Source organism: Syngnathus typhle, linkage group LG8, assembly GCF_033458585.1.
Source record: "Syngnathus typhle isolate RoL2023-S1 ecotype Sweden linkage group LG8, RoL_Styp_1.0, whole genome shotgun sequence".
Taxonomy (NCBI): Eukaryota; Metazoa; Chordata; class Actinopteri; order Syngnathiformes; family Syngnathidae; genus Syngnathus; species Syngnathus typhle.
In genome coordinates, this window is record NC_083745.1 from 11,880,268 (window position 1) to 11,906,956 (window position 26,689).

The 26,689-nt window shown below is 43.2% G+C and overlaps 3 protein-coding genes across 13 annotated transcripts in view; 2 read left to right on the forward strand and 1 right to left on the reverse strand.

Annotated features, from left to right (window-relative positions):
• The first annotated feature begins 245 nt into the window (after positions 1-245).
• On the forward strand, positions 246-4,611 carry setd4 (SET domain containing 4). 4 transcript variants are annotated; one of them, XM_061285264.1, is made up of 12 exons: positions 246-877; positions 968-1,063; positions 1,144-1,181; positions 1,267-1,355; positions 1,630-1,866; positions 1,934-1,993; positions 2,089-2,218; positions 2,277-2,451; positions 2,779-2,860; positions 2,960-3,067; positions 3,138-3,261; positions 3,546-4,611. In XM_061285264.1, the coding sequence occupies exons 1-12, from the start codon at positions 814-816 to the stop codon at positions 3,651-3,653; spliced, it is 1,311 nt and encodes a 436-aa protein (XP_061141248.1). In that variant the 5' UTR covers positions 246-813; the 3' UTR covers positions 3,654-4,611. The 4 variants fall into 4 exon arrangements, 3 of the variants coding, with proteins under 3 accessions (XP_061141248.1, XP_061141249.1, XP_061141247.1); XM_061285265.1 differs by having other exon boundaries at positions 2,987-3,067; XR_009715168.1 differs by having other exon boundaries at positions 2,779-3,067; positions 3,113-3,261.
• Positions 3,729-9,648, reverse strand: cryzl1 (crystallin, zeta (quinone reductase)-like 1). Its single transcript, XM_061285266.1, has 13 exons — positions 9,460-9,648; positions 9,253-9,330; positions 9,052-9,124; positions 8,466-8,510; positions 8,336-8,404; positions 8,140-8,273; positions 7,942-8,053; positions 7,634-7,732; positions 7,416-7,546; positions 7,117-7,222; positions 7,000-7,045; positions 4,783-4,826; positions 3,729-3,996 (listed from the first exon to the last, which is right to left on the reverse strand). The coding sequence occupies exons 1-13, from the start codon at positions 9,517-9,519 to the stop codon at positions 3,884-3,886; spliced, it is 1,110 nt and encodes a 369-aa protein (XP_061141250.1). The 5' UTR covers positions 9,520-9,648; the 3' UTR covers positions 3,729-3,883.
• A 7,824-nt stretch (positions 9,649-17,472) lies between these two features.
• The window catches only part of itsn1 (intersectin 1 (SH3 domain protein)), a 36,518-nt gene continuing 27,301 nt past the window's right edge, over positions 17,473-26,689 (forward strand). For 4 of the 8 annotated variants that reach the window (XM_061284369.1, XM_061284370.1, XM_061284374.1 and 1 more), the window contains exons 1-18: positions 17,473-17,658; positions 21,640-21,697; positions 21,853-21,939; positions 22,060-22,123; positions 22,370-22,530; positions 22,604-22,792; positions 22,958-23,033; positions 23,121-23,221; positions 23,298-23,361; positions 23,442-23,579; positions 23,716-23,810; positions 23,932-24,071; positions 24,156-24,278; positions 24,444-24,593; positions 24,737-24,877; positions 24,961-25,048; positions 25,244-25,383; positions 26,159-26,242. In XM_061284369.1, the coding sequence (XP_061140353.1) occupies positions 21,670-21,697; positions 21,853-21,939; positions 22,060-22,123; positions 22,370-22,530; positions 22,604-22,792; positions 22,958-23,033; positions 23,121-23,221; positions 23,298-23,361; positions 23,442-23,579; positions 23,716-23,810; positions 23,932-24,071; positions 24,156-24,278; positions 24,444-24,593; positions 24,737-24,877; positions 24,961-25,048; positions 25,244-25,383; positions 26,159-26,242 (1,869 nt within the window). In that variant the 5' untranslated portion in view covers positions 17,473-17,658; positions 21,640-21,669. The remainder of the gene's footprint in view (positions 17,659-21,639; positions 21,698-21,852; positions 21,940-22,059; positions 22,124-22,369; positions 22,531-22,603; positions 22,793-22,957; positions 23,034-23,120; positions 23,222-23,297; positions 23,362-23,441; positions 23,580-23,715; positions 23,811-23,931; positions 24,072-24,155; positions 24,279-24,443; positions 24,594-24,736; positions 24,878-24,960; positions 25,049-25,243; positions 25,384-26,158; positions 26,243-26,689) is intronic. The other 4 variants (XM_061284377.1, XM_061284378.1, XM_061284373.1 and 1 more) reach the window with 3 other exon arrangements.

Below are 26,689 nucleotides of genomic sequence, written 5' to 3' on the forward strand. Positions count from 1 at the left end.
CATTTACATATAGGTCCATACGTGACAACATCTATTTGATAGGCCCGGGCAATTGAGAACAAAATTGGATAACTGAGGAAGCTTAAAGAACTAAACACAAAACAATCAAGTCTTCTTGTTCCCATGGCAAATGGCCAGGGTGGGATGAGGATTCCCAGCAGCAAGTTATAAGTGGAAATATGAGGAATGTATGGGAACGATGTCAATTTCCCTTTTTGACTCCTTCCGGCCGCCATTCACGACACTCAGTGCGCATGCCTGTAAAAACAACACTGCATGGTAATGTGGAATGTGGTACGAGTAGTACGAGTAGTATTTTTGATTAACACACGCTTTTATTGGGGTTAAGTATTTACTCTACTCATAGTTTGGCTTCAGTTTAGCTACACTGATCATTTACGTAAACTTCGTTCATTTTAACGGCGCGTTTGGCCCCCCGTGTTGCATCTAATTTCAAAATCCGAGCAATTTTGTCAATGATACAATTATTTTTCTTACCGTTACCGAGTATGGAAAGAATGTTTTTGTTCACAATTGTACCCGATTATAAGAATGTAGTTAGACACCGTTAGAAATAGTCGAGAATGTTCTTCTGTTGTTGTTTTTTCTAAACAAAATTTTCGGTGTGGGCTTGTAAAATGTACCTGCTCTGCCGTCGCATGTCATGTATTGTGTCGCTAGTCAGATAGTGTGTTAAAAAAAACAACAACACTGTAATTCTGTTGAATCACCCCCCCCCCCCCCCCATCAAAACTAAATTAATTAATGCCTACTATAAAATAATGATGTAATGGTCAAAGTCCAACCAAAGTCATGAGTGGTTGTGGGCGAGTGGCAAGAAAGAGGAAGAAAAAAGGTGGTGGCGTGGTCCAGTCAGGTATAAAACGACATTCTGTAAAAGTGTGTTGTTGCGATACACAGTAGTCACATCTTTTCACTTCTCATAATATATCCTCTTGTTGACCAGTTTCCTTGAGCCACCAGACCGAGTATGTGGAGCTGCTCAGATTTCTTCACCGCCGAGGATTCATGTCAATGCTGCTGCAACCCGCGCTCTTCTCTGGTTTCCACAAGTTTATATTCAATATCAAGCACACGGGTGGAACAGAAAGCTCAATGTTTGCTTGTTGCTTGTCTCGTCAGACACAGGCCGAGGTCTGCAGGCTGTGAGGAGCATAAAGGTAAGAGGTGGTCACCACCCAGTCAGCTTCCCCAAATATGGGCCCAGGAACCAGGAATCGATTAAAACATCTCTGCTTTCTAAAGCCCAACCAACTGTTGATTTCTCTGCCCGAGTCTTGTCTGCTGACAACTTCCATCGTGCTGGACAGCTACCTTGGGCACTACATCAAGAGGTAAATAGAGCACTAATATAAATGTACTACACAAATTTGACATTGATGCAGATGCTTAGATTTTTTTGGGGGGCACTTCAACCAACACATCATAAAAAAAGCATTTCTCTTTATCTGGTCAAAAGCTTTTGGATAATTGTCAGTATGTGCTTCATGGATCTCCAAGGAACTGCAGTAAATGTAGTAGCATTATTGTTGTGATACAGTAGTAAAAGTAATAGTGCAGCTCTCGGTTAAGCTCACTTTTGGTGTCCCGATACTTTTGTTCGGTCAGCTGGAAGCCGCCGCCCTCGCCTCTGTTGGCTCTGTGCGTTTTCCTGATGTGTGAGCGGCACAGAGGAGCGGACGCCGAGTGGTCGCCGTACATACATGTCCTTCCCGCCTCCTACACGTGTCCCGTCTATTTCGCCAACGACGCCGTGGCGCTCCTGCCTGTCGGACTGCGCCGACAAGCTTTGGAGCAGAAGGACGTCGTACGGGAAATGCACTCGTCCAATTTGGATTTTTTTAGGTGCGTGTATATGTTGGAATGATTGATTGTGTTTCTCAGAACTCTGATGCGTAATACTTCGTTTCAGGTCTTTGCAGCCGATCCTCAGTCAGCCTGTGGAGAACGTTCTGACATTTGAAGCTCTGAGGTCCGACATACATGTACTAGCAAGGAGTACTTGAACACAATTGCCTTTGTTTCTGTTCATCGCCGACCATTCACAAACAACACGCAAATGTCCAGGTGGGCATGGTGCAGCGTCAACACTCGGTCGGTCTACATGCGTCAGCCGTCACACCAGTTTTTATGTGGCCAGGATGACTATGCGCTGGCTCCCTTTTTGGATTTGCTGAACCACCGGCCTGATGTGCAGGTAGATGTCACCTTGTCAACAGCGCGTTTCAACGTCTTCATTGTTATTTCTTTGCCAGGTCAAAGCGGGTTTCAACCGCGAGAGAAAAACGTACGAGATCAGGAGCGTATGTGGCACGCGCCGATTCCAGCAGGCCTTCATCAACTATGGTTCCCATGACAACCAGCGCCTGCTGCTGGAGTATGGCTTTGTTGCCCCCGACAACCCGCACAGCGTAGTCTATGTGGACACAGGTAATAATTGTAATAGTAGTAGTGTTGGCGTAGCACTTGCATTAGTATCGTGGCAGCCGTGGTATTTACAAGTTGTACTATAGTAATAGTAGCAGTAATTGTAATCATAGTTGTTTTGTAGCAGTACTAATACTACCCAACGTAATGACAGTATAGTCGGTGTCAGTATAGTTGCAGAAACTAGAGTGACAGTCAGCCAAGATAGTAATTTAATACTGGTATCATTGTCATAGTAATAGTAATCGTCATGTAAGTTGGAGGAATAGTGGTAGCAGAATGAACGAGTTGTAGTACGAGCAAGAGCCTTAGTTTGTTTTTGCTGTGTAGAAATGCTGTGCGAAGTAATGGAAGGAGACCCAACAAGTCTGGAGCAGAAGATGAAGTTCCTCACAGACAACAACTTCCTCAAGTTCGCCTTCTTTTCTCTCAAATCTCTACAGCACGTCCTCTTTTTCCTCCAAATGACGACGATAATTAGTGTGGGTGCTAATTGTTCGTCTTCACATAGTTCTTGTGTCCTCCTCATCCATCGTAGTGATTTAAGTGTGAGCCGCGAAGGTCCCAGCTGGAGCCTAATGACTGTCCTCAGACTGATGTCGCTGCCTCAAAATCAAAAGTAAGACCCTCGTCTGCAATCCCGCCCCAATGGTTCAAATCAAAGGTTTGAATCTGTTTTGTTCCCTCAGTCAGCAGTGGAAGGCGGTGATGCGCGGCCAAGCAGTAGATGAGGAGGTCGAGCGCCGAAGCGTCCGGGCTGCCGAGGAGTTGTGTCGGACACTCCTACGAGACACGCTTACCGCTCTGGAGAAGGTTTGTGAGGACGTCCAAGCACGTTTGTGAATCTTTTTAACTTTGGAGTGAACATGCACCAATGTCACATTTTAGATGGAACATTTGTGAGCGCTGTCATTGAAACAAGTAACGAGTCTGTCTTGGCAAATTAAGATGTAGAAATTGCAAAATAATTGATCAAATATGGGGTACTGATAGACACCTTAAAACTACTAAAGTACAGAGTACACATTTTTCAAGACTGAGTAAGTTATGAATTGTATTTTATTGCTAGCCACCACAGTAATTGTCTTTCTATCCAGATCTCCAGTCTTCTCCAACAGGAGGCACCCTTGCTCCTGGAGCAGCTGCGGCTGGTCCAGTCACTGCGGCTGGAGGAGAAACACATCCTGGAAAGATGCCTTGTGTGATTGAGAAGTGAGCCAAGCAGACACGGTTGGGTGTCCTCCAGGCTGACGGTGACGGGTTCCACTCTAAAACATACCTTCACGCAAGACGCTTGGGCTTTATTGAACATGTTTTTTGTACAGCATGGTGGACAGTGTGTGGCCCGCAGAGACCACGTTGCTACGTGATTAGAGAGAAAATGCTGTTGCTCCCGCTTCCATTGGCCCCGTCACTTGGTCGACAGTCCCGCCACCTAACTCAAACCGTCGTTACATTTCAACCACAGCCTTTTTCTTGTTCTGAAGTTGCACGTCCTCCATGGCGGCCGCCGCTTCCTGTAGAGGAACTGCCTCCTCGGGCTGAGGTCTAGAGGGACCATGCATGGACACAGCAATTAGCTCCCGTCAGGTCATCGTCTCAGACATGTCCATGAGACTTGATCGTTCAAAGACATCTTCACGCTGCGGCACTCGCGATTATTTCAGGATGCCGAATATCAACATATGACAAAATTACCGTAATTTTCGGACTATAAGCCACTATAGGTTTTTCATAGTTTGGGTGGGGGGGGCGACTTATAATGAGGAGAAACTTATATGTGACTTTTTTCAAAAATTTTCAAAACAAAAAAAAGTTCAATTGCGATGTAGCAAGGGATTACTGTAATTTGAATTTCAAGTGGCCTCAGCAGCGCGGCGGTTGTTTACAAAAAGGACAAAGATTGATCACGGGATGACGAAGATGACGAAGGGCCCCACGTACTACCGGCATCATTAGCGGCTTTGTTTCTAAGTGACACGGAGGACGAAGAGTTTGAAGAATTTAAGGATTTGGAGTGACACAGAAGGTTTGAAAAACTATTATGGCTTTTACGCACGCCCAGTCCTACTCTACGGAGCTCTCTTCCACTTCCGTGGCTGGAAGTCCACGCCGCCACACGCCTGGAAGTTTGTTTTGTTAAATAAAGAGCCGTTTACCAAACCCACGTCTTTCCTTGTACTTTGTTAACGCTACAATATAGTTACCGTGATTTTTCATGCATAATGGGCAAAATTTAACTAATTTATTGTCCTAAAATCTGGGGTGCGCATTATGCATGGGTACAACAATTTTTGAAGAAAATCTCCCTCGAAATAAAACTTGAAATCACACCTTTCTTCTTGTTTGTCGTCAATCGCGCATCGCATTCAGCCATCCTGCCCAACACAGTAAAATTCATAATTGACGACACATCGTTTGATGCGATGATGCAATCCTTGATGGTGTGTTATTGTCAAATATTGTTTTTTAATCTCCATCGCAGACCGGACATCATACGGAGGCCGCCATGACAGTATGCGCAGAACAGATGCGCAAGACACGTCAGCTATATAAAGAGCGAGAGTTCAGTTCTCTACCTATTAGTTTCAATCCAGTTTAATTAGCAGTTTCAATCAGCAAATAAAATGCGTATTATAGGTAATTACTTTATTTGATTTTTTCTCTCTATTTTTCATGTTTTGAATATGTTCAAGATAAAGATATCAAAGCATGTGAAGTGATCAACTATACTAAAAATAACGTGAAGAGGTCAACTATACTTGTAAGTGATGTGTTAATGATCAAGTAAAAATTTGTGAAAAAAAACATATAAGTCGCTCCTGTGTATAAGTCGCCCTCCCACCCAAACTATGAAAAAAAACGCGACTTATAAAAGTACGGTAGTTTTTTTTAATAACTCTGAATGTTACGTCAGGCCCGTTCTCAGCTCTTCGTTTGTGTTTATGTCACGTTGGCATACCTATCGTTTAGCTCAGGGGTGGGCAAACTACGGCCCGCGGGCCACATCCGGCGCACGGGACCGTTTAATCCGGCCCGCCAACCCTGAATAAATTGTATTATTAAACATTATTTTTGGTCGTATTTCCTGCAATGACTGCGTTTCCCCAGTAGATGGGGAAGCGCTCGCCTGCGCATTTACTACCGGAAGCCGTGTCAGAAAGCTCGGTGCACACTCACAAGTGCGTGGACGTACTCAGTAGTACGAACATGGCGCACTCGCGCTCTATTTGTATTAGTCCCGAATTTAGAGCGTGGGCTGTGACGACAGCATTCTTGTAATTCGCGCGCTGAGCTTTCAGATGCAGTTTTGCGCTAAAGCCACCCACAAACCTTCCCCTGGGATCCTTCTATTAAAATGAGTCGCCCAAGGAAAAGCAAGGTGGACACTGAGTGCCGAGTGTTTAAAAGAGAGTGGCCAAATTTGGCTCAACGTACGCAACGTTTAGCCACATGAACGTCAACATCAACCCGTCACAGATCGAGGTAAACGGACCAACACCTCGGATCTCTCCTAAGAATTGCCACAACAAATCTTACTCCAGACTATGACGCACTAGCAAAAAAGGGAGACCAACAACACTGTTCCCACTGAAAATGAAGGGGAGGCATTTTGAATATGATTTGTACACATAGCAGGCATTGAAACTAGCGACCATTCTCATTTTCAAACAATGCAGGAGGCTCAAGGACATTGATGCACCACCTGTTTGCGACTAATCTTAACCTGTAAAGTTCTTAAGGCTTACTTTAAGGAAGTGTTTCCCGTTTCCTCACCTCTGTTACCAGGTGTTTGCGAGTTAAAACTCTGCTCTGATTTTCAGATACCCCTCACCGTGTTGCCGTTTTGATTACTTTATTTGGGTGTATGCTTTCACCGATCCTTCAAGATGTTATATTTGGTCAGAATGTTTGCCGTTTGATGTGATCTCATAAGATAAACATCTTTCATTAATCTGACCTGCAGGCACTGAAGTAATGGAGACTGTTATTCATAATAACAGTGTCGTATTTTATGAGAAACACTGATAGCAGTTTTTTAGTGAATTATTTTTTATTTTATTTTTAATGCTGTTAATAAATGCATTTGTTTTCAAAAAACTTGTTTGGAATATCCATGCTTTACTACCTACTAAAGGCCAAAATCTTTTATGCAATGACCTTTACAGGTCGCTTATATTACTTCACACAAACACTACGTCCATCTGCTCCTGGTTCGGCCCTCCGGTCCAAATTTAGAACCCAGTTTGGCCCGCAAGTCAAAAAGTTTGCCCACCCCTGCTTTAGCCTGTTGTTGCTCATTCATGTCTGTTCTTAGTGTTGGATTTCGTCGAATAAATTTCTCCCCAAAATGCGACTTATACTCCGGAGCGACTCATGTTTTTTTTCATGTTATTGTGCATTTCATGGCGAATGCGACCCATATTCCGGAGCGACTTTTAGTCCGAAAATTACGGTAAAAGAACAGACGTATCTATTCATGTTAGTGTCGTTTGTGAGGCAGTCGTTCTACGCTGCTGGGATATTCAAATATTATTCTGTTTTGTGTACCTGAGTACTCCAGAGGACATCTTCTCCATAATGTCCTTGAGAATATCTGCCAGCGGGTTGTTAGAGACAGCACACGGTATACGGCGGATTCAATTGCGTGCGCTTAGCCAAGGATACGGAGGTGTCGTCCCTGCTGGAATGACGACGCCAACCACACGTGAGGGTTGAGGAATGACACGGAGGCAGACTTCAAAAACATTAACCGGCTGTCAGGAGGATCTAGCTGCAATAGAAGCAAGAGATGGACTGTGGAAAAATACCAGACTCGCAACAAGTAAAGAGCCATGAAACCGAGAGCAAAAAGTTCCATCTCTTGCGCATACTTGGAACATATCTAAACTTGATGATACTCTTTTTTTTTAAAAATGCAAGGTCATTAAATCACAGCACAAAATTTGATGCATAAATTGACTCACTTGCAAGTCTTGTTGGGATGTCACCCAGTGGCCCCCTACTGCCAACATACTGATGATGTCATGCTTGTGCGGGAGGAATGTCGCCTCCTCTCTCCCCTCCTCGTCTGGCTGCTCCTTTTCTTGCAGACTAACTTGAGTCAAGAAGAAGAGTCCTCTTCACACACAAATATCAAAATCTTTTAGGTGTGTTTTTTCCCCCCTTTTGTTTTTTTAAATACCGCCTTGGTCGACAACTATGTCCACTCCCAGACAGCCCGTCTCCTCCATAACTGCCGCAAGAAGCTCCGATGAGTTTTTGTAGATGGGAATCACCCTCACTGCAGTGACAAAACCCCATTTGGTCATTCACAAAATGAATATCATTTCAGTCAACAAGTTATTTAAAATGATCACAATTGCCTTTTCTATTAAGAAAATAATAACTAATGATGAGCTAAGCACCCATCCACGGTGCTGCCACGAAAAAACATTCCGAGTGGAACAAACTTCCTACATGGTGTTGAAAGTCTAACACTGTCGTACAGACCTACAGCGGGCCTTAGCTGCTCCAAGAAAGTGTGCTGCTCCTGCGAGTGTGATGTGGTCAGAACCTTCACACCGTGGTAGCACGCCAGCTGGATGCACATCAGGCCAAAAGACTAAGTGGGGAGGATGGGGCACATAGGAAGAGGTCTGAATTAAAGTGTATGGCTCATCGCGGCAGTGGCAGACAGGACCCACGTACGCTGGCGCCGTCCACCACCAGGAGCATCTGACCAGCTGCCATGTGAGCATGCGTGTGGAGGGCACGGTACGCACACAGGCCGTCCTCCAATGCCGCGGCCACGCTGGTGCAACTCAGCTTCTCCGGCTTTGGGACTGCACAACATATGTACTTAGGTTTCTGATCAGATTATTTCATCACCCCTTTAGCTCGTTACCTAGATACTGCTCATTTATGTCAATGACCTTGCTGAGTCCCGAGCAGACGGAGTCCAGCGGTAGAATACCTGTCACACGAGAGAACTCAAGTTTGTGTAGCAAACACATGACACATTATGGGTAACCTACCCACAACTTCGTCGTCGGGTTGGAAGAAAGTGACTTTTGGACCGACTGCACGCACAAAAGGAAAAGAAGTCAAGTCAGTAAACCTAACAGACAGTATATGTGTTAAGTACGTTAGGGTGACCAGACGTCCTCTTTTTCCCGGACATGTCCTACTTTTGAGACCTAAAAAAATGTCCGGGGGGGGATTTCAAAATCGTCCGGGATTTTTGTTTGACTGCCTCAAACATAATACATGTACAGTACATTGTCAATAGAACTGCAACTCTGTTCGCAACTAAGTCATGCCCTTCTCCTCAAATCTAGTCACTTTGCTGATTTTGCGTGTGTGTGTGTGTGTTTGTTATTCAGGCCAATAAATGCAATTGCAAAACAGACACCATGTCATTTGTGTCATAACATACACCTATAACCCCCCTCTTAAAAAAGGTGTCCTCCTTTTCAGAAACCCAAATCTGGTCACCCTAAACTAGGTTTCACACCCAATGTACATTTACCAAGGTCATTTTGTATACAAGTTTCTGTACTTTTATGGAAGTGGCTAGTTCTGCCACCCGTGAGTGTGGTGCGTCATGTTTTGAGTTCTCACCTCGTTGTACAATGCCCGCCACCTCCCTGCCGAGGGGAATCGTATCTCCCTGCAGCCCCATGTCTTCCAAAAACTGGAGTAGGCAACAAACAGAGAGTATCAGGTCCGTGACAATTGCAAGCATGGTGATATATCTACAAATCTCTATTTAAAAAGGTCCACTTGATAGTATTTAAAGGTTATATTACGCGGTTATATTACCTTGAGGTCCACTGGGCTGAGACCACACGCTTTTACGTTCACTCTGACGTCATGACTGCCGAAGATCTCAGGAAGGGTCTTGAGGGGGAAACATCATAAAAAGAGAGCTTTGAAGGTCTGACGTACAATATAGAAAAACATTCGCACTCTTCAAAAGACAATTTATTTGGTTCAATTGCTTTTCCGGCATCACCAAGACAATCTCACCGTTTCCTGGACGACGAATTTGAGCTCGCTGCCAGTAATCTGGCAGAACAAACCCTTCATGTTGTTTCAATTTAAATATTTGTTAGATTAAATTCGTATATGATTGCAAGTCATAATACGAGCGTTTCTGTTTACTTGCGCGTGTCATGTGACCACCTTTTGTCTTCTTTGTTTGGTCACAAGCAGAGGAGTCAAGTGATGATTTTTGTTGTCGCGCCCTCAGTTGATCATTTGTAGGCACTGCAGTTTCAGTGTCACAAACTTTTTCCACGTCAGTTTACAGTTGAACATACAAATTCAACTAAAAGGTGACGTAAATCATAAATTGTGCTAACCCCAAAAAAACTTTAAAAGAATGTATTGAAACCAACTTCTTGTCTCTGGCGTCAATGGTAGTTACTTATTGGCAAGGATGATATTCAGTATATACAGTATCTCACAAAAGTGAGTACACCGCTCTCATTTCTGCAATGTTTTAATTGTGTGAAGGCGAAGGCCTTCACACATATGTTATTCTACACCATTCTCTATTATTATTGTGTGAAGGCGAAGGCCTTCACACATATGTTATTCTACTCCATTTACTTTATTATTATTGTGTGAAGGCGATGGCCTTCACACATATGTTATTCTACTCCATTTACTTTATTATTATTATTATTATTATTATTCTTCTATTTTATTCTCCTCACTTTTTTGTCCCGTTTCATCTTTCACATAATTCATCCGATTCACTCCATTCCACTTTTCACGTATTCCAAATATTCAGGAAAGGGTGGCTTGTATTTTTCTCATTCCGAAAATTTTCCGATTCCGCAAAATTCCCAAAATTCCGACAAATTTTTCCCCATCCATTCTTAATGGCACATTCGACATTTCACAAAATTTCGTTTTTCACCTCTAACTTCTACATTTTTCAACCGATTCAACCCATTCCAACTTTCAACTGTTCATCTTTTGCCTACCTATTCCACAACTTCCCACTTACCAAAAATTCCAAATTTTCAAATTTGAAATTCAACCAAAATTCTCTCAAATTCTGTTATTCCACTCTAATTTCTACATTTTTCAACCGATTCAACCCGTTCCAACTTTCAACTGTTCATCTTTTGCCTACCTATTCCACAACTTCCCACTTACCAAAAATTCCAAATTCTCAAATTTGAAATTCAACCAAAATTCTCTACAATTTTGTTTTTCTACTCTAATTTCTACATTTTTCGACCGATTCAACCCATTCCAAATGCATTCACCTTATGCTTCCCACATTCACTCCCATTCACCCCCACTTCCACTACGCTTACACATTCAACCCTTGACCCCCAATTCCAGTGTGGCGGCCATCTTGGATTGACCCTCAAGTGCCCCCAATGAACCCAAAATGAACCGGAAGTGCCCCAAATCAAACCGAAAGTGACCCCAAATAGACCGGAAGTGACCTCAGGTAAACCGGAAGTGACCCCAAATCAAACCGGAAGTGACCCCAAATGTACCGGAAGTGACCTTTCTAGACCGGAAATGACCCCGAATAAACCGGAAGTGACCTCAGACGAACCGGAAGTGACCCAAATTAAACCGGAAGTGACCCAAATAAACCGGAAGTGACCCCAAATAGACCGGAAGTGACCCCAAAAAGACCGGAAGTGACCTCAGGTAAACCGGAAGTGACCCCAAATCAAACCGGAAGTGACCCAAAATGAACCGGAAGTGACCTTTTTAGCCCGGAAATGACCCCAAATAAACCGGAAGTGACCTCAGCTAAACCGGAAGTGACCTGTTTTAAACCGGAAGTGACCCAAATAAACCGGAAGTGACCCCAAATAGACCGGAAGTGACCCCAAAAAGACCGGAAGTGACCTCAGGTAAACCGGAAGTGACCCCAAATCAAACCGGAAGTGACCCCAAATGTACCGGAAGTGACCTTTTTAGACCGGAAATGACCCCTAATAAACCGGAAGTGACCTCAGCTAAACCGGAAGTGACCTTTTTTAAACCGGAAGTGACCCAAATAAACCGGAAGTGACCCTAATAAGACCGGAAATGACCCGAATCAAGCCGGAAGTGACCTTATTTCAACACTAAGTGCCCCAAATAGCTACATTTGCGCTAACGTCTTCGTTTTCTGTCCGATTTAACCCGTTTCAACAGTTTTACCCCAAAAGTGAACCTCCTGAGGCCGTTTTTTTTGGTTTTGTTCCAAATTTAGAAAGATTTTGGCGCAATTGCTTTTTTTTATTTTCCCATTCATTCTCTATGGGGATTCAACATTTGCTCTAACTTCTACATTTTTTAACTGATTCAACCCGTTCCAACTTTAAACTGTTCATCTTTTGCCTACCTATTCCACAACTTCCCACTTACCAACAATTCCAAATTTAAAATTCAACCAAATTCTCCAAAATTTCGTTTTTCTACTCTAACTTCTACATTTTTCTACCGATTCAACCCATTCCAACTTTCAACTGTTCATCTTTTGCCTACCTATTCCACAACTTCCCACTTACCAAATATTCCAAACTTTCAATTTTGAAATTCACCACAAATTCTCCAAATATTCTACATTTCTCAAGTAATTCAACACGTTTCAACATCGTTCGGCAGCATTCCCCGAAAAAGTTATTCATACATTTCGCCTTCACACGCAATTTCTCCAGAAATTGCAAAATTCTAGTTATTATTATTATTCTTCTATTTTATTCTCCACACTTTTTTGACACGTTTCAGCTTCCACATAATTCATCCGATTCACTCCATTCCACTTTTCACGTATTCCAAATATTCACGCGACGAGCGCTTCCATTTTTCTCGTTCCGAAAATTTTCCGTTTCCGCAAAATTCCCCAAATTCCGACAAATTTTTCCCCATTCATTCTTAATGGCACATTCGACATTTCACATTTACGTCGTTCCAATTTGAAATTCACATCATTCAGCACATTCTAATCACATTCGGAAGGATTCTCGACATTCCCAAAATTCCCAAATTCGAAAATTTCACGTTTTCACGTTAAAAATTCCGACAAATTTCCACAAAATTTCGTTTTTCAGCTCTAACTTCTACATTTTTCAACCGATTCAACTCGTTCCAACTTTCAACTGTTCATCTTTTGCCTACCTATTCCACAACGTCCCACTTACCAAAAACTTCACATCTTTTATTTTGAAATTCAACCAAAATTCTCTAAAATTTCGTTTTTCTACTCTAATTTCTACATTTTTCAACCGATTCAACCCATTCCAACTTTCAACTGTTCATTATTTTTCTACCGATTCCACAACTTCCCACTTACCAAAAGCTTCACATCTTTTATTTTGAAATTCACACCCAATTCCTTTTCCCTTCTCATTTCTACATTTTTCAACCGATTCAACCCATTCCAACTTTCAACTGTTCATAATTTTTCTACCTATTCCACAACTTCCCACTTACCAAAAACTTCACATCTTTTATTTTGAAATTCACACCCAATTTCCTTTTCCCTTCTCATTTCTACATTTTTCAACCGATTCAACCCATTCCAACTTTCAACTGTTCATCATTTTTCTACCTATTCCACAACTTCCCACTTACCAAAAACTTCACATCTTTTATTTTGAAATTCAACCAAAATTCTTTCAAATTCCGTTTTTGTACTCTAATTTCTACATTTTTCAACCGATTCAACCCATTCCAACTTTCAACTGTTCATCATTTTTCTACCTATTCCACAACTTCCCAAAAACATCACATCTTTTATTTTGAAATTCACACCCAATTCCTTTTTCCCTTCTCATTTCTACATTTTTCAACCGATTCAACCCATTCCAACTTTCAACTGTTCATCATTTTTCTACCTATTCCACAACTTCCCACTTACCAAAAACTTCACATCTTTTATTTTGAAATTCACACCCAATTCCCTTTTCCCTTCTCATTTCTACATTTTTCAACCGATTCAATCCATTCCAACTTTCAACTGTTCATCATTTTTCTACCTATTCCACAACTTCCCACTTACCAAAAACTTCACATCTTTTATTTTGAAATTCACACTCAATTCCCTTTTCCCTTCTCATTTCTACATTTTTCAACCGATTCAACCCATTCCAACTTTCAACTGTTCATCATTTTTCTACCTATTCCACAACTTCCCACTTACAGAAAACTTCACATCTTTTATTTTGAAATTCACACCCAATTCCCTTTTCCCTTCTCATTTCTACATTTTTCAACCGATTCAACCCATTCCAACTTTCAACTGTTCATCATTTTTCGACCTATTCCACAACTTCCCAAAACCTTCACATCTTTTATTTTGAAATTCACACCCAATTCCTTTTTCCCTTCTCATTTCTACATTTTTCAACCGATTCAACCCATTCCAACTTTCAACTGTTCATCATTTTTCGACCTATTCCACAACTTCCCACTTACCAAAAACTTGACATCTTTTATTTTGAAATTCGCCACAAATTCTCCAAATATTCTACATTTCTCAAGTAATTCAACACGTTTCAACATCGTTCGGCAGCATTCCCTGAAGAAGTTATTCATACATTTCGCCTTCACACGCAATTTCTCCAGAAATTGCAAAATTCTAGTTATATCTTGTCATGGGACAACACTTAAGAAAATGACACGTTGATCCAATGTTAAGTAGTCACTGTAGAGCTTGGATAGCAAAGTAAATGTATTGTTACTGTTGGATTTTGTCCACAATTTAGGGAGCGCGCTATCTGCGCCTCACGGCAAAAGCCATTGCCAATCACCTGTTATCCAATTTACTCACTGCATGCTCGTTTGATTTCTTCAGATTTAGGAAAATGCTAAGACACTGAAGCACAAATTAGACTTACACAGGTTGGTTGAGTTCAATCACAATTCTTGTTAAGAAAGCTTTGTTTTCAGGAAAGTACAATACAGCGCTGGGCCTTTCAAGAGCAGAAAGTCTCCATTCAGAAAAGGCAACGTTAAAGGTTCTTTGGTCAGCTTATATTCAGTTGCACAGGCCGGTGTGGGGCGAGTTTGATGGGTGATTGTTAGGGTTTGCAGAATATCTTCATTGTATGATTATGTGAGCACTACCCTAACAGTGATGAGTCGTTGGGGTGGGGCGAGTTCGCAGTAGAGTTTGATTCATTGGGAGTGGGTGCCATCCCGTCTTTCGGCCTTGCCGATCATCTTTGGCCGAGTCCTTGGCTGTCTCCCTCTGGCACCTGCTGGTTTTATCTCCAAGTGACCTTCCTGTAAACATTCTGCTCCATTCTTGCACTGTCGCACCTCAAGACGACTCTGGCCGTGTCCATGATTTAGAGAAAAAACATCAGGCATGCATTACACAGTTCCTTAAGGGTCATTAAGCTATTTAGGCAATATATTAAAAAAAACATTTGTTATTTCCAAGTGCTCAGAAATATATATCAGATCATAAAGTTATAAAAACCTTTGTCATTACCACCTATCAAAAATGTCTATTTATGTCTTCTTTATTGATTTGGTGTGTAAGCATAATTATATGCTTAAAATGTTTCTTTTATTAATTTAATATGTGAATATACTTTTCTGTTTATGTACTTTATTCAATGCGGTTTGAGCATATCTGTTTTTGTAGCTAGGCAGGACTTTTTGTATTTCGACCCCATTCCTTCATTACTTTAAAATACCGTTTTTTTCCATGTATAATGCGCCCCCATGTATAATACGCACCCTAAAAATGGCATGTCGATGCTGGAAAAAAGCCTGTACCCATGTATAATACGCACCCAAAAATTTTTTTTAAAGTCCCAATGATCGTCACACACGCATCTGGGTGTGGTGAAATTTGTCCTCTGCATTTGACCCATCCCCATGTGATTTTGATCCATCCCCTGGGGGAGAGGGGAGCAGTGAGCAGCAACGGCGGGAATCATGTGGTGATCTAACCCCCCAATTCCAACCCTTAATGCTGAGTGCCAAGCAGGGAGCCAATGGGTCCCATTTTTATAGTCTTTGGTATGGTCTTAACTAGGCTGGATGTATTTTTTTTGTTGGCATTGATTTCTCCGACTGCCCATAAAGGCACCACCGCGATCAGTTAGGTTAAAATGAAAAGAGAGGAAAGTGAAAAGATTCAAGATTCAAGATTCAAGAGTTTTTATTCGCCATGTTTGAGCGTGCCAAACAAGGAATTTGACTTCGGTAAAAACACACCCTCTGTTCAACATTTAGGTGGCGGCTCTGTATGGGAGAGAAGTTGAAGAGGAATATAAACACCCTTGGAAACCAAAATCCGGTTTGCTATGGAGATTAAAAAAGGAACAAGGCAAAGTGTTGTGAAAGTGTTGAGGACCGGAGTTGGTGACCCCTGTATTAAACTATCACATTCATTGTCAGTGAAGAAGAGAAGAGGACTATTCGCATCGGATCCATAGTGCGCATGCGCAGTGATACTGCCTCCGTATGGCGTCCAGTCCGCGATGGAAATTAAAAAACAAACAATATTTGACAATAACACAGGTTTCTGTTCCTGTCTTTGGTAATGTCACCCTGTCTTTTTGTTCCACGTCTTTGTCGGTCAGTCCTGTTGTTGGTTTTGTTAGAGAGTTATGTTAGTTTACCAAGTCTGTGTTTTGAGTTCCTCCAATGAACCCTGGTCCAAGCTGCACTTGCCCGCCCTGCTCCTTTCCACACTCCATCCGTGACAAGATTTTCTTCAAAAATTGTTGTACCATGATTTTCTTCCAAAACAAAAAAAATATATATATATATATTTTTAAATTGTACATGTACATATAATGCGCACCCCAGATTTTAGGACAATAAATTAGTTACATTTTGCGCATTATACATGTAAACAAACGGTAACTCAAAATACAACAATGAATGTGTAAAATGCTGGCAACAAAAGTGAGTACACCCAACTGAAAATGTCAAAATTGGACCCAAATATCAATATTTTTGTGTGGCCACCATTATTTTCCAGCACCGCCGTAACCCTTTTAGGCATGGAGTTCACCAGAGCTTCACAGGTCGCCGCTGGAATCCTCTTCCACTCTTCTATGATGACATCACGAAGCTGGTGGATGTTGGAGACCTTGCGCTCCTCCACCTTCCATTTGAGGATGCCCCACAGATGTTTAGGTCTGGGGACATGCTTGGCCAGTCCATCACCTTCACCCTCAGCTTCTGTAGGAAGGCAGTGGTCGTCTTGCAGGTGTGTTTGGGGTCCATGCCTAAAAGGATTACGGCGGTGCTGGAAAATAATAAATAAAATAATACTACTTAACATTGTCTCAAAGTGTCATTTCCTCAGTGTTGTCCCATGACAAGATATAATTAAAACATTGCAGAAATGAGAGGGGTGTACTCACTTTTGTAAGATACCGTATGAATGATATTTGGTGTTTTCTTGCCAATAAAAGAGAGAATATCATAGTAGCAACACACTGTTACCATAAACCAAATCCACATAACCCTGGATAACTTCGCTACAATATTTATTAGTGAAGTATTACCAATTCTATATTGAATCTATATAATTCTATATATAATTCAATATCTGATCTGATTTATTATTGAAGTCTTACCAATTCATATGGATATTAGGTTAACTATATTAGTATAACCTGTAATATCATCTACTCATCTTGGCAGGAAGGATGAAAAGTGTTTCCTTGTGAAGAATGAGTTGGGCTGAGGAAAGATAAGCATTGGTGTCGAGGCACAATGTTTCAAGCGTTTTGTTTGGGTTTTATTTATTTATAGTTTTGTTGTTTTGTTTTGTTTTATGCCAACCCTGTTCATCTTGGCAAACGCTTATATAGGGGGGATTATCCCCGTTTTTTTTTCAAGAATGACAGTTTAAATAGTTTTAATTTTTTATTATTATTAATGCATTTATCATGGATTTTCGTGATAAGGGGGGGGGGGGGGGGCTGGTTCTTATCCCTTATAGAGGGGTCCACTCCTGTTCATTGCCTCGCCGCGTACATCCATCGCGAGATTGCATTTCCTAAATTTTGACCCCGGTTTAGTCTCGCGATACTTTGTGGACGTCACCCCCATTTTCCCAACTGTCCCTGCTCGCACTCAGTCGGGATTTCGGAACTACCAGCACCGAGTCAAAAAAAGAACGGGGGCGCTTTTGGGAATTAAACTACACGGTTTGGTGTGGTTTACGTCATCTAGTTGAGCGAAGGAGGGACTTTGTGCATTAATTCAATATGGCAGTGTTTCAATGAGGTAAGCGGAATTGTTTCGGATGTGATGCGAAAGAATGTCCCCTGGCTGAGTGAGCATAGGGGGATGACGTTAGCTCCGCGTTAGCAACGATGCTAGACGTTATGATTGATGTCTCATAACAGTTCCAAAGCTCGTTGCCTCGCCGTGCCCGGACAAAGTGTAACTTCGCCGGCGTCTATTCATCGTGATGACAGATGTTGGGCGGCGTTACCCCGGCAGCCAAAGTGTTAGCCGTTGCTATGCTAACGTGAAATCACTGCATCTTGGACTGCTTGTTGTTAACCTCACGCTAACCAACATTCCGGGTGTCGTTTATGGTCAAACCCATCTTTTGGTTAACTAGCACGCACAATGCCATGAGTCCGCTTGATAACGATGAATAACAATGTTTCCCATTAGCTCAGGGATAGGTTGATGCTACTTTAGGCTGCCCATCCCTATAAATCATTGCGTAAGAAAATGCAGCCGCGTGCGTAAATGTCATATTAAATGCAGATTTAATGTCCATCTGGTGTCACTAAACGTGTCTGCATAACGGGGAAGAGTCGAAATCAGCCTCCTGGGTTGGAAATTCGATCAAGACGCCAGTGCGAAGTACAGTAGTTTCTATGGTAACGATTGATGCTTGAAATAAGGTAAGTGTATTTGGAGCTCATATTTTGGCCTTCCAGGTTATGCTCGCGCATGTAGCTTATAAAGCTCAATAAAGCAGTTCATTTTTTTTTTTTTATTAGCATAAATTGCACCAATACCACTTCACCAGCCTGAGCCGTGTGGACATGCCTAACAACTGCAATTTATGCTCTGTAAATCGAGTAGATTAAACTAAACAATGCTAAGATAAAGTATCAGTACAGTTCTATTGTCACAATGTGTGGGGTTACATTTAGTTATAGTTACAGTTATTCATAGTTAACAATTTTGGTTAGTTTTGTTCTACTGCACATTTATACTCATAAAAAGGCTATTCACATCCATTATTTCCAATGGGGAGTCATTTGTTTTGCAATAAGAACTGTTTGTAAGCCAACCAGTGCCAATACACAGGATTTAGTGGATTGCGACCCTGCTGATTGAACCAAAATAGCAAGAATTTGCTGTGAGAAAGCACACTGCGTCTCTTTTGCAACTGTTTACAGACATCAACTATTTTCAATCAATGTGGCGTCCTTGTTGATCTTTTAGGAACGACAGTTGTCTGGCTGTTTATCCCCGAAATATGACTTTCCAGGCCATCGGTGTCATTAACAGTTCTTAAATCCATAAACATGTCCATGTAAGAGGGGTCATGGGGGCAAACAAGGGGGCAGAGAATGACTCAACCTTAATCGCTGTCGTCACACAACAATCTGGGATGTGTGTGTGTGTCACTGTTAAACCGGCATCTGCTACAAGCCTTGATAACAGCATTGCGGCTTTCATCCCCGTGCTCTAATTAATTTATCCAGACTAATTCCATCAAAACAAACTCTGAGAAATACGTCCAACTCAAAGCGACGACTCGAAGTGATGAATATTTTTCAATCGGTACTAAATGCAGCAAAATACAATGTTGAGTGGTATGATGAGAGCTAAATCAGCGGTCCCCAACCTTTTTAGTACCATGAACCGGATTACTGCCAGCCAATATTTCCACGGACCGGTGTTTGATGACGTCACAATTTTTGCGAAGAAAATTTCCAAAATCAATTCTAGAAAATCAAAATCAAATGCATCAATAAAAAAATAGCATAAATAAATCACAGAGTGCACATTGTTTACGGAAGTTTTCTTCGCAAAAATCGCCCGTGTGTGAACTATCCCATTTCCGCAAAACAGACCAACCACAATCATAAACGTCGCCGTATTGTTTTTCCAGCCAATCATATAGCAGAACAACAACGGAAGTGCGTCAACACATAAACACCACCATCCCAAAACATCCATCAACCATTAGTTGCATAGGGGAAGTCTGTATGCGAACACCACAGTATAATATAACAATAAACTTTTATCAACAACTTTAGTTGCAGCACCCTCATAACATTGTACCAACAACACAACATGAGTAATGGTATATACACGTCACCTAGGTGTAAAATAATGTGTTAATGATTCTTAATTGTGTGGCCTGGTACCAAATGATCCACGGACCGGTACCTGGGGTCGGGGACCACTGAGCTAAATCACATGCCCCCCCCCCCCAAATATTCCCCGCTTACAGGTTTTTGGCTTGGTCAGAAGCGCAAGAAAAACAAAAACTCTGGAGGCATTTTGTTAGACAACAACAATTGTGGAATAATAAAAATAGAAGCGACGCAGTGTAGAGTGAGGCCATAATATTGAACCCGTTATTGTCACTGACCGTTACAGATATGGCTATCGAATATAAGATTGATAATAGATGGGGCCAGATTGATGAATCGGCTGATGTTAGCTTTTGGCAAAAATGGGTTAAGGCAGGATTAAGGTGCCAAAAAGAAGTTGTTACAATTACAAATATACATTTTTTATGAATCGGTCGATTTATTGGTTATTGTAATTATAATATGCATTTCAGTGAGCATTAATCATACCTTGTGATCGCCTGGCGACTAGTTCAGAGTGTACTCCCTTCCAAGCTCATCGCGCCGCGATAATAAGCATCAAACAACAAAGAGTATGTATGCATCATTGGTAGATTATGTTTATGATTCTATTTTTGTTTTGTCATGTTTTTGAGCCCTTGCGTATGAAATTTCAATCCTCCATGTTTCACACATACCCGACCTACTGACCGTAGAAGTATAGTCTTAATTTAGAACCCAGTTGTCTATCGATGAATCGTGCAATCACATGTGTATGAGCGGTGCCGCCTTTGTCCCTTTGCGGCCTCACGTTTGACGCTGTAGTTTCTGCAGCGTTGAGTGTGTGTGGCTTTAATTAGCAAGGCTTGGCCCGGTGATTGAGTGTGTGTCACTGAACGAGAGCATCGTTGGCCGTCGCTGATTCAGTTTAGCGGCCGGTTGGTAACTGGCTAGCGCTCAAGTTGAGTTACTCGTCATTTGTGGCCATCAAAGCTCCATTCCGAGTATGCTTATGATACAAATTTATGTTGTTGAATGAAGTGGTTGTATGTGTACTGGCGGCTGTGTTTAACCGCGACCACTTGGGGCGCCATCGTGCAAGTGCTGGCAGATGACTTTACAATGTTTTACAAATTACAACAATTTTGCAATAAAATGTGAGGCTTAATTGCTTCAACTTTTCCTGTTTCATGATGAAACAATGATATCCAAACATATGAACTGTACTTCTTAAATGCAAAGCATAGTACACACGATGAATTGTAATAATTAAAATATAAATATAAATAAAAAAGAAAGTCGTTTTTCTAAGCCACAAATTGCAGCCTTTGCGATTTGAAAAATTTTGAATAGCAATTAACTTTTGAAGTTATTAAATTGTTTAGCCCTCTATTTAATGTTACGACTAACGACAAACTGAGTCAAGGATTTTTGTTTGCACAACAGCTCAGGAGTCTTGATGCCAGCCAGAGGTGGGCAAACTTTTTTGCTCAAGGGCAATATTTTTTTTAACATAGACAGTCTGGGTCATTCCTGATCGAGGTTGAAAAAAAAAAGCTAAAATGTCTACATATGAAGCCATAATTAAATTCTCATTTTTGATTATTTTATCTATTGGTGCACAGTATACTAATCTAAATTTCACACTCAATGCTTACTCAATCTTCCACATCTTCCTGAAGAGAAATATTCTTTACGAAAATATCTATTGGTGTCAGTCAAGGAATGTAAACGTCCAAATTGTAATTAGTGAGTTAATGGAAATGCTCAGAGCGGAGTGCGCTGTATGTGGCCCACACATTATAGGTTGCTGACCCTTGAGCCATATGACACTCGTATGGTCTGTCTCCATGTTCAGTGACCCAATCTTTGTGTGAGTTGGTTGATGCTTAATCACATTCATCACTTCCAATACTTTTCTTTGCTACTTTTACAGGTCGTGTTTCTGAAGAAGACTGAGTGAACCATGGCCCAGTTCCCCACAACATTCGCGGGTCAGTAAGCGCAACACCCTGTGCTCTTGCCGCCTCTCCACGGGAAGTGAATCTCATGACTAACACATTCTCCTCAAACCTCGCCTCTTGCTGCCCCGCGTCTCCCCCCCCTTTTTTTTTTTCTTCCTGTCCGCTTGTTGGGGTCTCGGGTCTAGACGTGTTCCTGATCTCGGTGGATGAGAGAGCCAAACATGACCAACAGTTTCACAGCCTCTCTCCCACTGCAGGGGGATACATCACGGGTAACTTGATGTCCTGAAGCCATACGCATGAAATTGCACATCTCTGTCAAGGTCGAGCATTGTGCAATGACGTGTCATCCCCTATGCTCACTTCCTGTGTGTGGGTGTTGATGTTTTCAGGGGATCAAGCCAGGAACTTCTTCCTGCAATCCGGACTGCCGCCACCCATCCTGGCCCAAATCTGGTGAGTCTGCACACAGATTCTGACGAAAGCTTTGACGGTTGTGTCCATGTCCTGCGCAGAGACATTTTGGGTGATAAATGTGGTTTTGGGAATGATGCATGGGCTGAAAAAACATATTTGGTTTTCTCTCTATCTCTTACTCTCTCGCTCTCTAGCGTTTGTAGTTGTGTATTTGTGGAGCGGTAGCTGAAGAGAAGCCCTCCTTCCTGCAGTACCGTCGCTCATGTCCATTTATTTTGCTCGCAGGGCCCTGGCTGACATGAACAATGACGGCCGTATGGACATCTACGAGTTCTCTATCGCCATGAAGCTCATTAAGCTTAAACTCCAAGGACACCCCCTCCCTTCCGTGTTACCCCCCAGTATGAAACAGGCCCCACTGTCTCTACCCCCGCAGGCTGGCTTCGGTAAGGTTCTCGTGCAGACGATCCGCAACAAATGGTGGATCTGTATACTCAATGTCTGTTTTCCCGCCTTCAGGCATGCCCGCCATGGCGCCCATTGCCACTGCTCTGCCGGGCGTGCCCCCTCTTCCGCTCCCTCCTCTACCCGTCGGCGTCTCGCCGCCTCTGGTCTCGGCGGCGGCGGCGCCCATGGCCAACGGAGCCTCAATCACAGGCGTGATGCAACCCATCTCGGGCTTCTCCCACCCAGGTGACGTGTCTCGGCGTGAGTCCATCTCAGCAAGCACGTATTGACACGTGGTATCGTGTTTATTTTTAAGACATACTGGAGACGTCTTCATCGTCGTCATTTTTTTGCTTTTCCAATAATCAAATAAAATCACTATTATCATCTTTGGGGAAGGAATTTAAATATGTGTCCTTTTTACAGCATCTTCAATCAACAAGGCCTCTTTCAACCGCTCCAGCACCAAATTACAAAAGGCTCCATCGTTGGATGCCGCCAGGTAGGTTGCCGCAAGTGTCTGCTGTCTGATACCTTGAGGAAAACAAAAACACCAACTATCTCTCTTATGCTGCGTTGATCTTGGCAGCGCTCAGCCACCCGTCGACTGGGCCGTCCCTCAGTCGTCGAGGCTCAAGTACAGGCAGCTCTTTAACTCCCACGACAAAATGATGAGCGGACACTTGACTGGTACGCTCTCCGGCACCTCCAGAATTGTCCTCTGTGTGTATATTCATTGACATTTTGCACTTTTGTTGTTGTTCAGGTCCACAGGCGCGTACCATCCTCATGCAGTCCAGTCTTCCTCAAGGGCAGCTAGCCTCAATATGGTCACTACTTGAAATTTCTACTCCTCATTCCTACATTTGCCCACTCGTAGCTGAAGCATAAAATGTTCTCTTCTTGACAGGAGTCTGTCCGACATCGACCAGGACGGCAAGTTGACGGCGGAGGAGTTCATCTTGGCCATGCACCTCATCGACATGGCTATGTCCGGCCTGCCTTTGCCCCCTGTGCTGCCGCCAGATTACATCCCGCCCACATTCAGGTACATTGGTTCTCACAGTTTTCCGGACACTTGAGAGGAGAGAATTTTTTTCCAAGGATCCCCCCCCATAGTCCAAATGCCAGTTAAACATAACTTCCACGTGCACCACTGAATAGTGTTGTTGCGCGCGTTTCAGGCGTGTGCGAAGTGACAGCGTGCAGTCGGACCAGAAGAGTGTCCCTGAAGAGGCAGAGGAGGAGGTGGAGAGCAACCAGGACAAGAAACTCCCAGGTGCTCCATCATATGTTGTGGTTGCCATGGTTACCTACCGCATGGTGATAATAGTAAAGAGAAGAGAGGAACTGCCATTAACCATTTGCAATGATCTTGTATTTGCCCCCCCAACCCCCAGTTACGTTTGAGGACAAGAAGCGGGAGAACTTTGAGCGGGGCAATTTGGAGTTGGAGAAGCGACGCCAGGCCCTGCAGGAGCAGCAGAGGAAAGAACAGGAGAGGCTGGCGGCGCTGGAGAGAGAAGAGCAGGAGAGGAAGGTCGCTTGCGCAGATCGTGGCAATCTGAAGCCAGAAAGCCAACGGCACCCCAGGAAATGTCTTGCTTCGGTGTTTGTGCGTCAGGAGCGTGAGAGACTGGAGCAAGAGAGGAGGCGACAGCAGGAGTTGGAGAAGCAGCTTGAGAAGCAGAGGGAGTTGGAGAGGCAGCGAGAAGAGGAGAGACGCAAAGAAATCGAAAGGAGAGAGGTTAGATTGGGAGCAGACGCACCGCCGCTCTGACAATGTTGAGTGAGCCACCTTTTGGCAAATGTCACCAAAGCGGCACCTTCATCGACAAACGTCCCAACTTTGAGTTTTATATCCAGCTTAATTCCCACGGCGATGCTAACGGCCGCTCTGTGTGTGGTCTAGGCCGCAAAGCGTGAGCTGGAGCGCCAGAGGCAGCTGGAGTGGGAGCGGCAGCGTCGACAGGAGCTTCTCACTCAGAGGAACCGAGAGCAGGAGAGCATTGTTCTCCTCAAAGCCCGCAAGAAGACCTTGGAGTTTGAACTGGAGGCGCTGGTAACAACACCGCACACACAACAAACAAGAGCTGGCACACTTGGCAAATGCAAATTGATCGCCGGGAAGCGCTGAGCGGCTGGTGGCTTGGCTCCTTTCGAGAAATGCCTTTGGCATTTAAGGGTGTTCTGCCTGGGCCGCAGAATGACAAGAAGAGCCAGTTGGAGGGCAAACTGAAGGACGTCCGCTTCCGTCTGTCGGCTCAGCGCAGGGAAGTGGAGCAGACCAACCAGACCCGGGAGACGCGCATCGCCGAGATCACGCTGTTGCAGCGGCAGCTGCAAGTATGCTCGGCGACGACCCTGTGGCTTCTTTTTCTCCGATACGGCGCGCCGCTGACCGCAACGCTTTGCTTGTGTCGTTGCAGGACTCCCAGCACTGGCTCGGGAGTCTCATTCCTGACAAGCAGACTCTCAACGACCAGCTCAAACAGGTTCAACAGAGCAGCCAGCACCGTGAGTGATTTAAGAAAAAAAACAACAACAAAAAAACACACTGTTCGCTGCTCAGGTTTCTTTTTATAGACGTCGGTGTAGAATGGTGATATTTCAACCGAAAGGCCAATATCCCAGTTTTCCTGGGTAGCCCTAGCGTTTCATGATCATAGCAGGTGAATATCTGATCCCCACAAACTCGCTTTGTGCGTGCAGGCGACAGTCTTTCATTGCTGCAGAAGGCTGTGGACCAGAAGGAGTCCAGCAGACGGCAGCTCAAAGAGCAGCTGGACACCGTGGAGAGGGAAACCAGGGCCAAGCTGCTCGAGATTGATGCTTTCAACACTCAGCTTAAGGTATACAAACACTCTGTGACGTTTGGCTGGCTGTAGGTTTGTCTGTCTGTCTGTCTCAAACATTGAACCAAAGACTTGACGCAACGTGCACGGCATTGCACTATTTATTTGCTAAATATTCTGTGTGTGCAAGTCAAGAACTGACATTTTTCAGTATTCTTTCCACGATTCATCCAAATACACCCAAATATGTTGTTGCTTTATGCAGTGGTGGTCTGCATTTACGCCGCTTATTTAATTCACTGTTGCACAGCATTGATTTGTCATTTACAGTATTGATGTTTGCTTTAGTGTGTGTTGCCGTGTAGGATATTAATAATAAAAAAACGAGCTGTCTTAATTTCACCCGCAGAAAAAGGAAAATGGAGGCTTCACTGTATTTACTGTCCGATGTTTGAGTCAAATTGGAGACATGGACTCGGGAGGGAGGAAAGAAGCAGAATAATTTGAATGAATTATTGAATTAAAGAATTATTTTCTTTGAGTGGCTTATTTAAAGGTGGATCAACTCGTAGACATGGGGAAGACGTTGCTAGTTGACCTATAGGTAGACGCTAGCATTCCTGCTTTGAAGTTGACCTGGCTTCCTTTTGACTCAGCAGCAACCCCCCCCCCCCCCCCTGTATTATTCCATTGCTCTTCTCTGGTCTCATAACCCGCCTCATAACCCGACTTTTGTGAGATTTGCACACTGAACCCTTCCTTCTGTTTAATATTCCTTTATTTATCCCCCTCCCACACTGTTCTCCCTTTTTTGCTCCATTGCCAATGCCAGTCTCTGTGTGAGTTCTATGCCAGCCACTGTGCCAGGATAGAAGCCCTGCGACGACAGCTTGACGGCGAGCAGAGAGGGAGACAGGTAGAAGCACACCACCGTTGCTGGGCTGGGGTGGTACTGTGACCGGGATTCGGCCTGATAGATGAGAATTTAAAAAAAAAAAAAGAAAACACATGTCAGGGCATAAAAAGGGTTGTGTGGAAAACACTTTTGAAGTAGTGGACAAGAACTACTTAGGAGCATGAGCATTTGCCGTGTGAGAATTTTCTTTTTAAAGGGGACATATTATATTTTTTTGCTCACACTTTAAACAATCCTCAGGTGTTTGGGACATGTTTTCTTTTTTATTCGATAATTGCAGTGTGCTTGACACGCTCCGGAAACGTAGTCAATTTTAAATGGACACACACGGACGGGCCAGGTTGCTTTGGTTTTGTTGCCTTTGCTGGGACTTGACACGCATGGACTGACCATTATGTGTGTTTGTGTGCGCGTGCTGTGCTGTGCTGGCTACGTCTCAGGTGATGA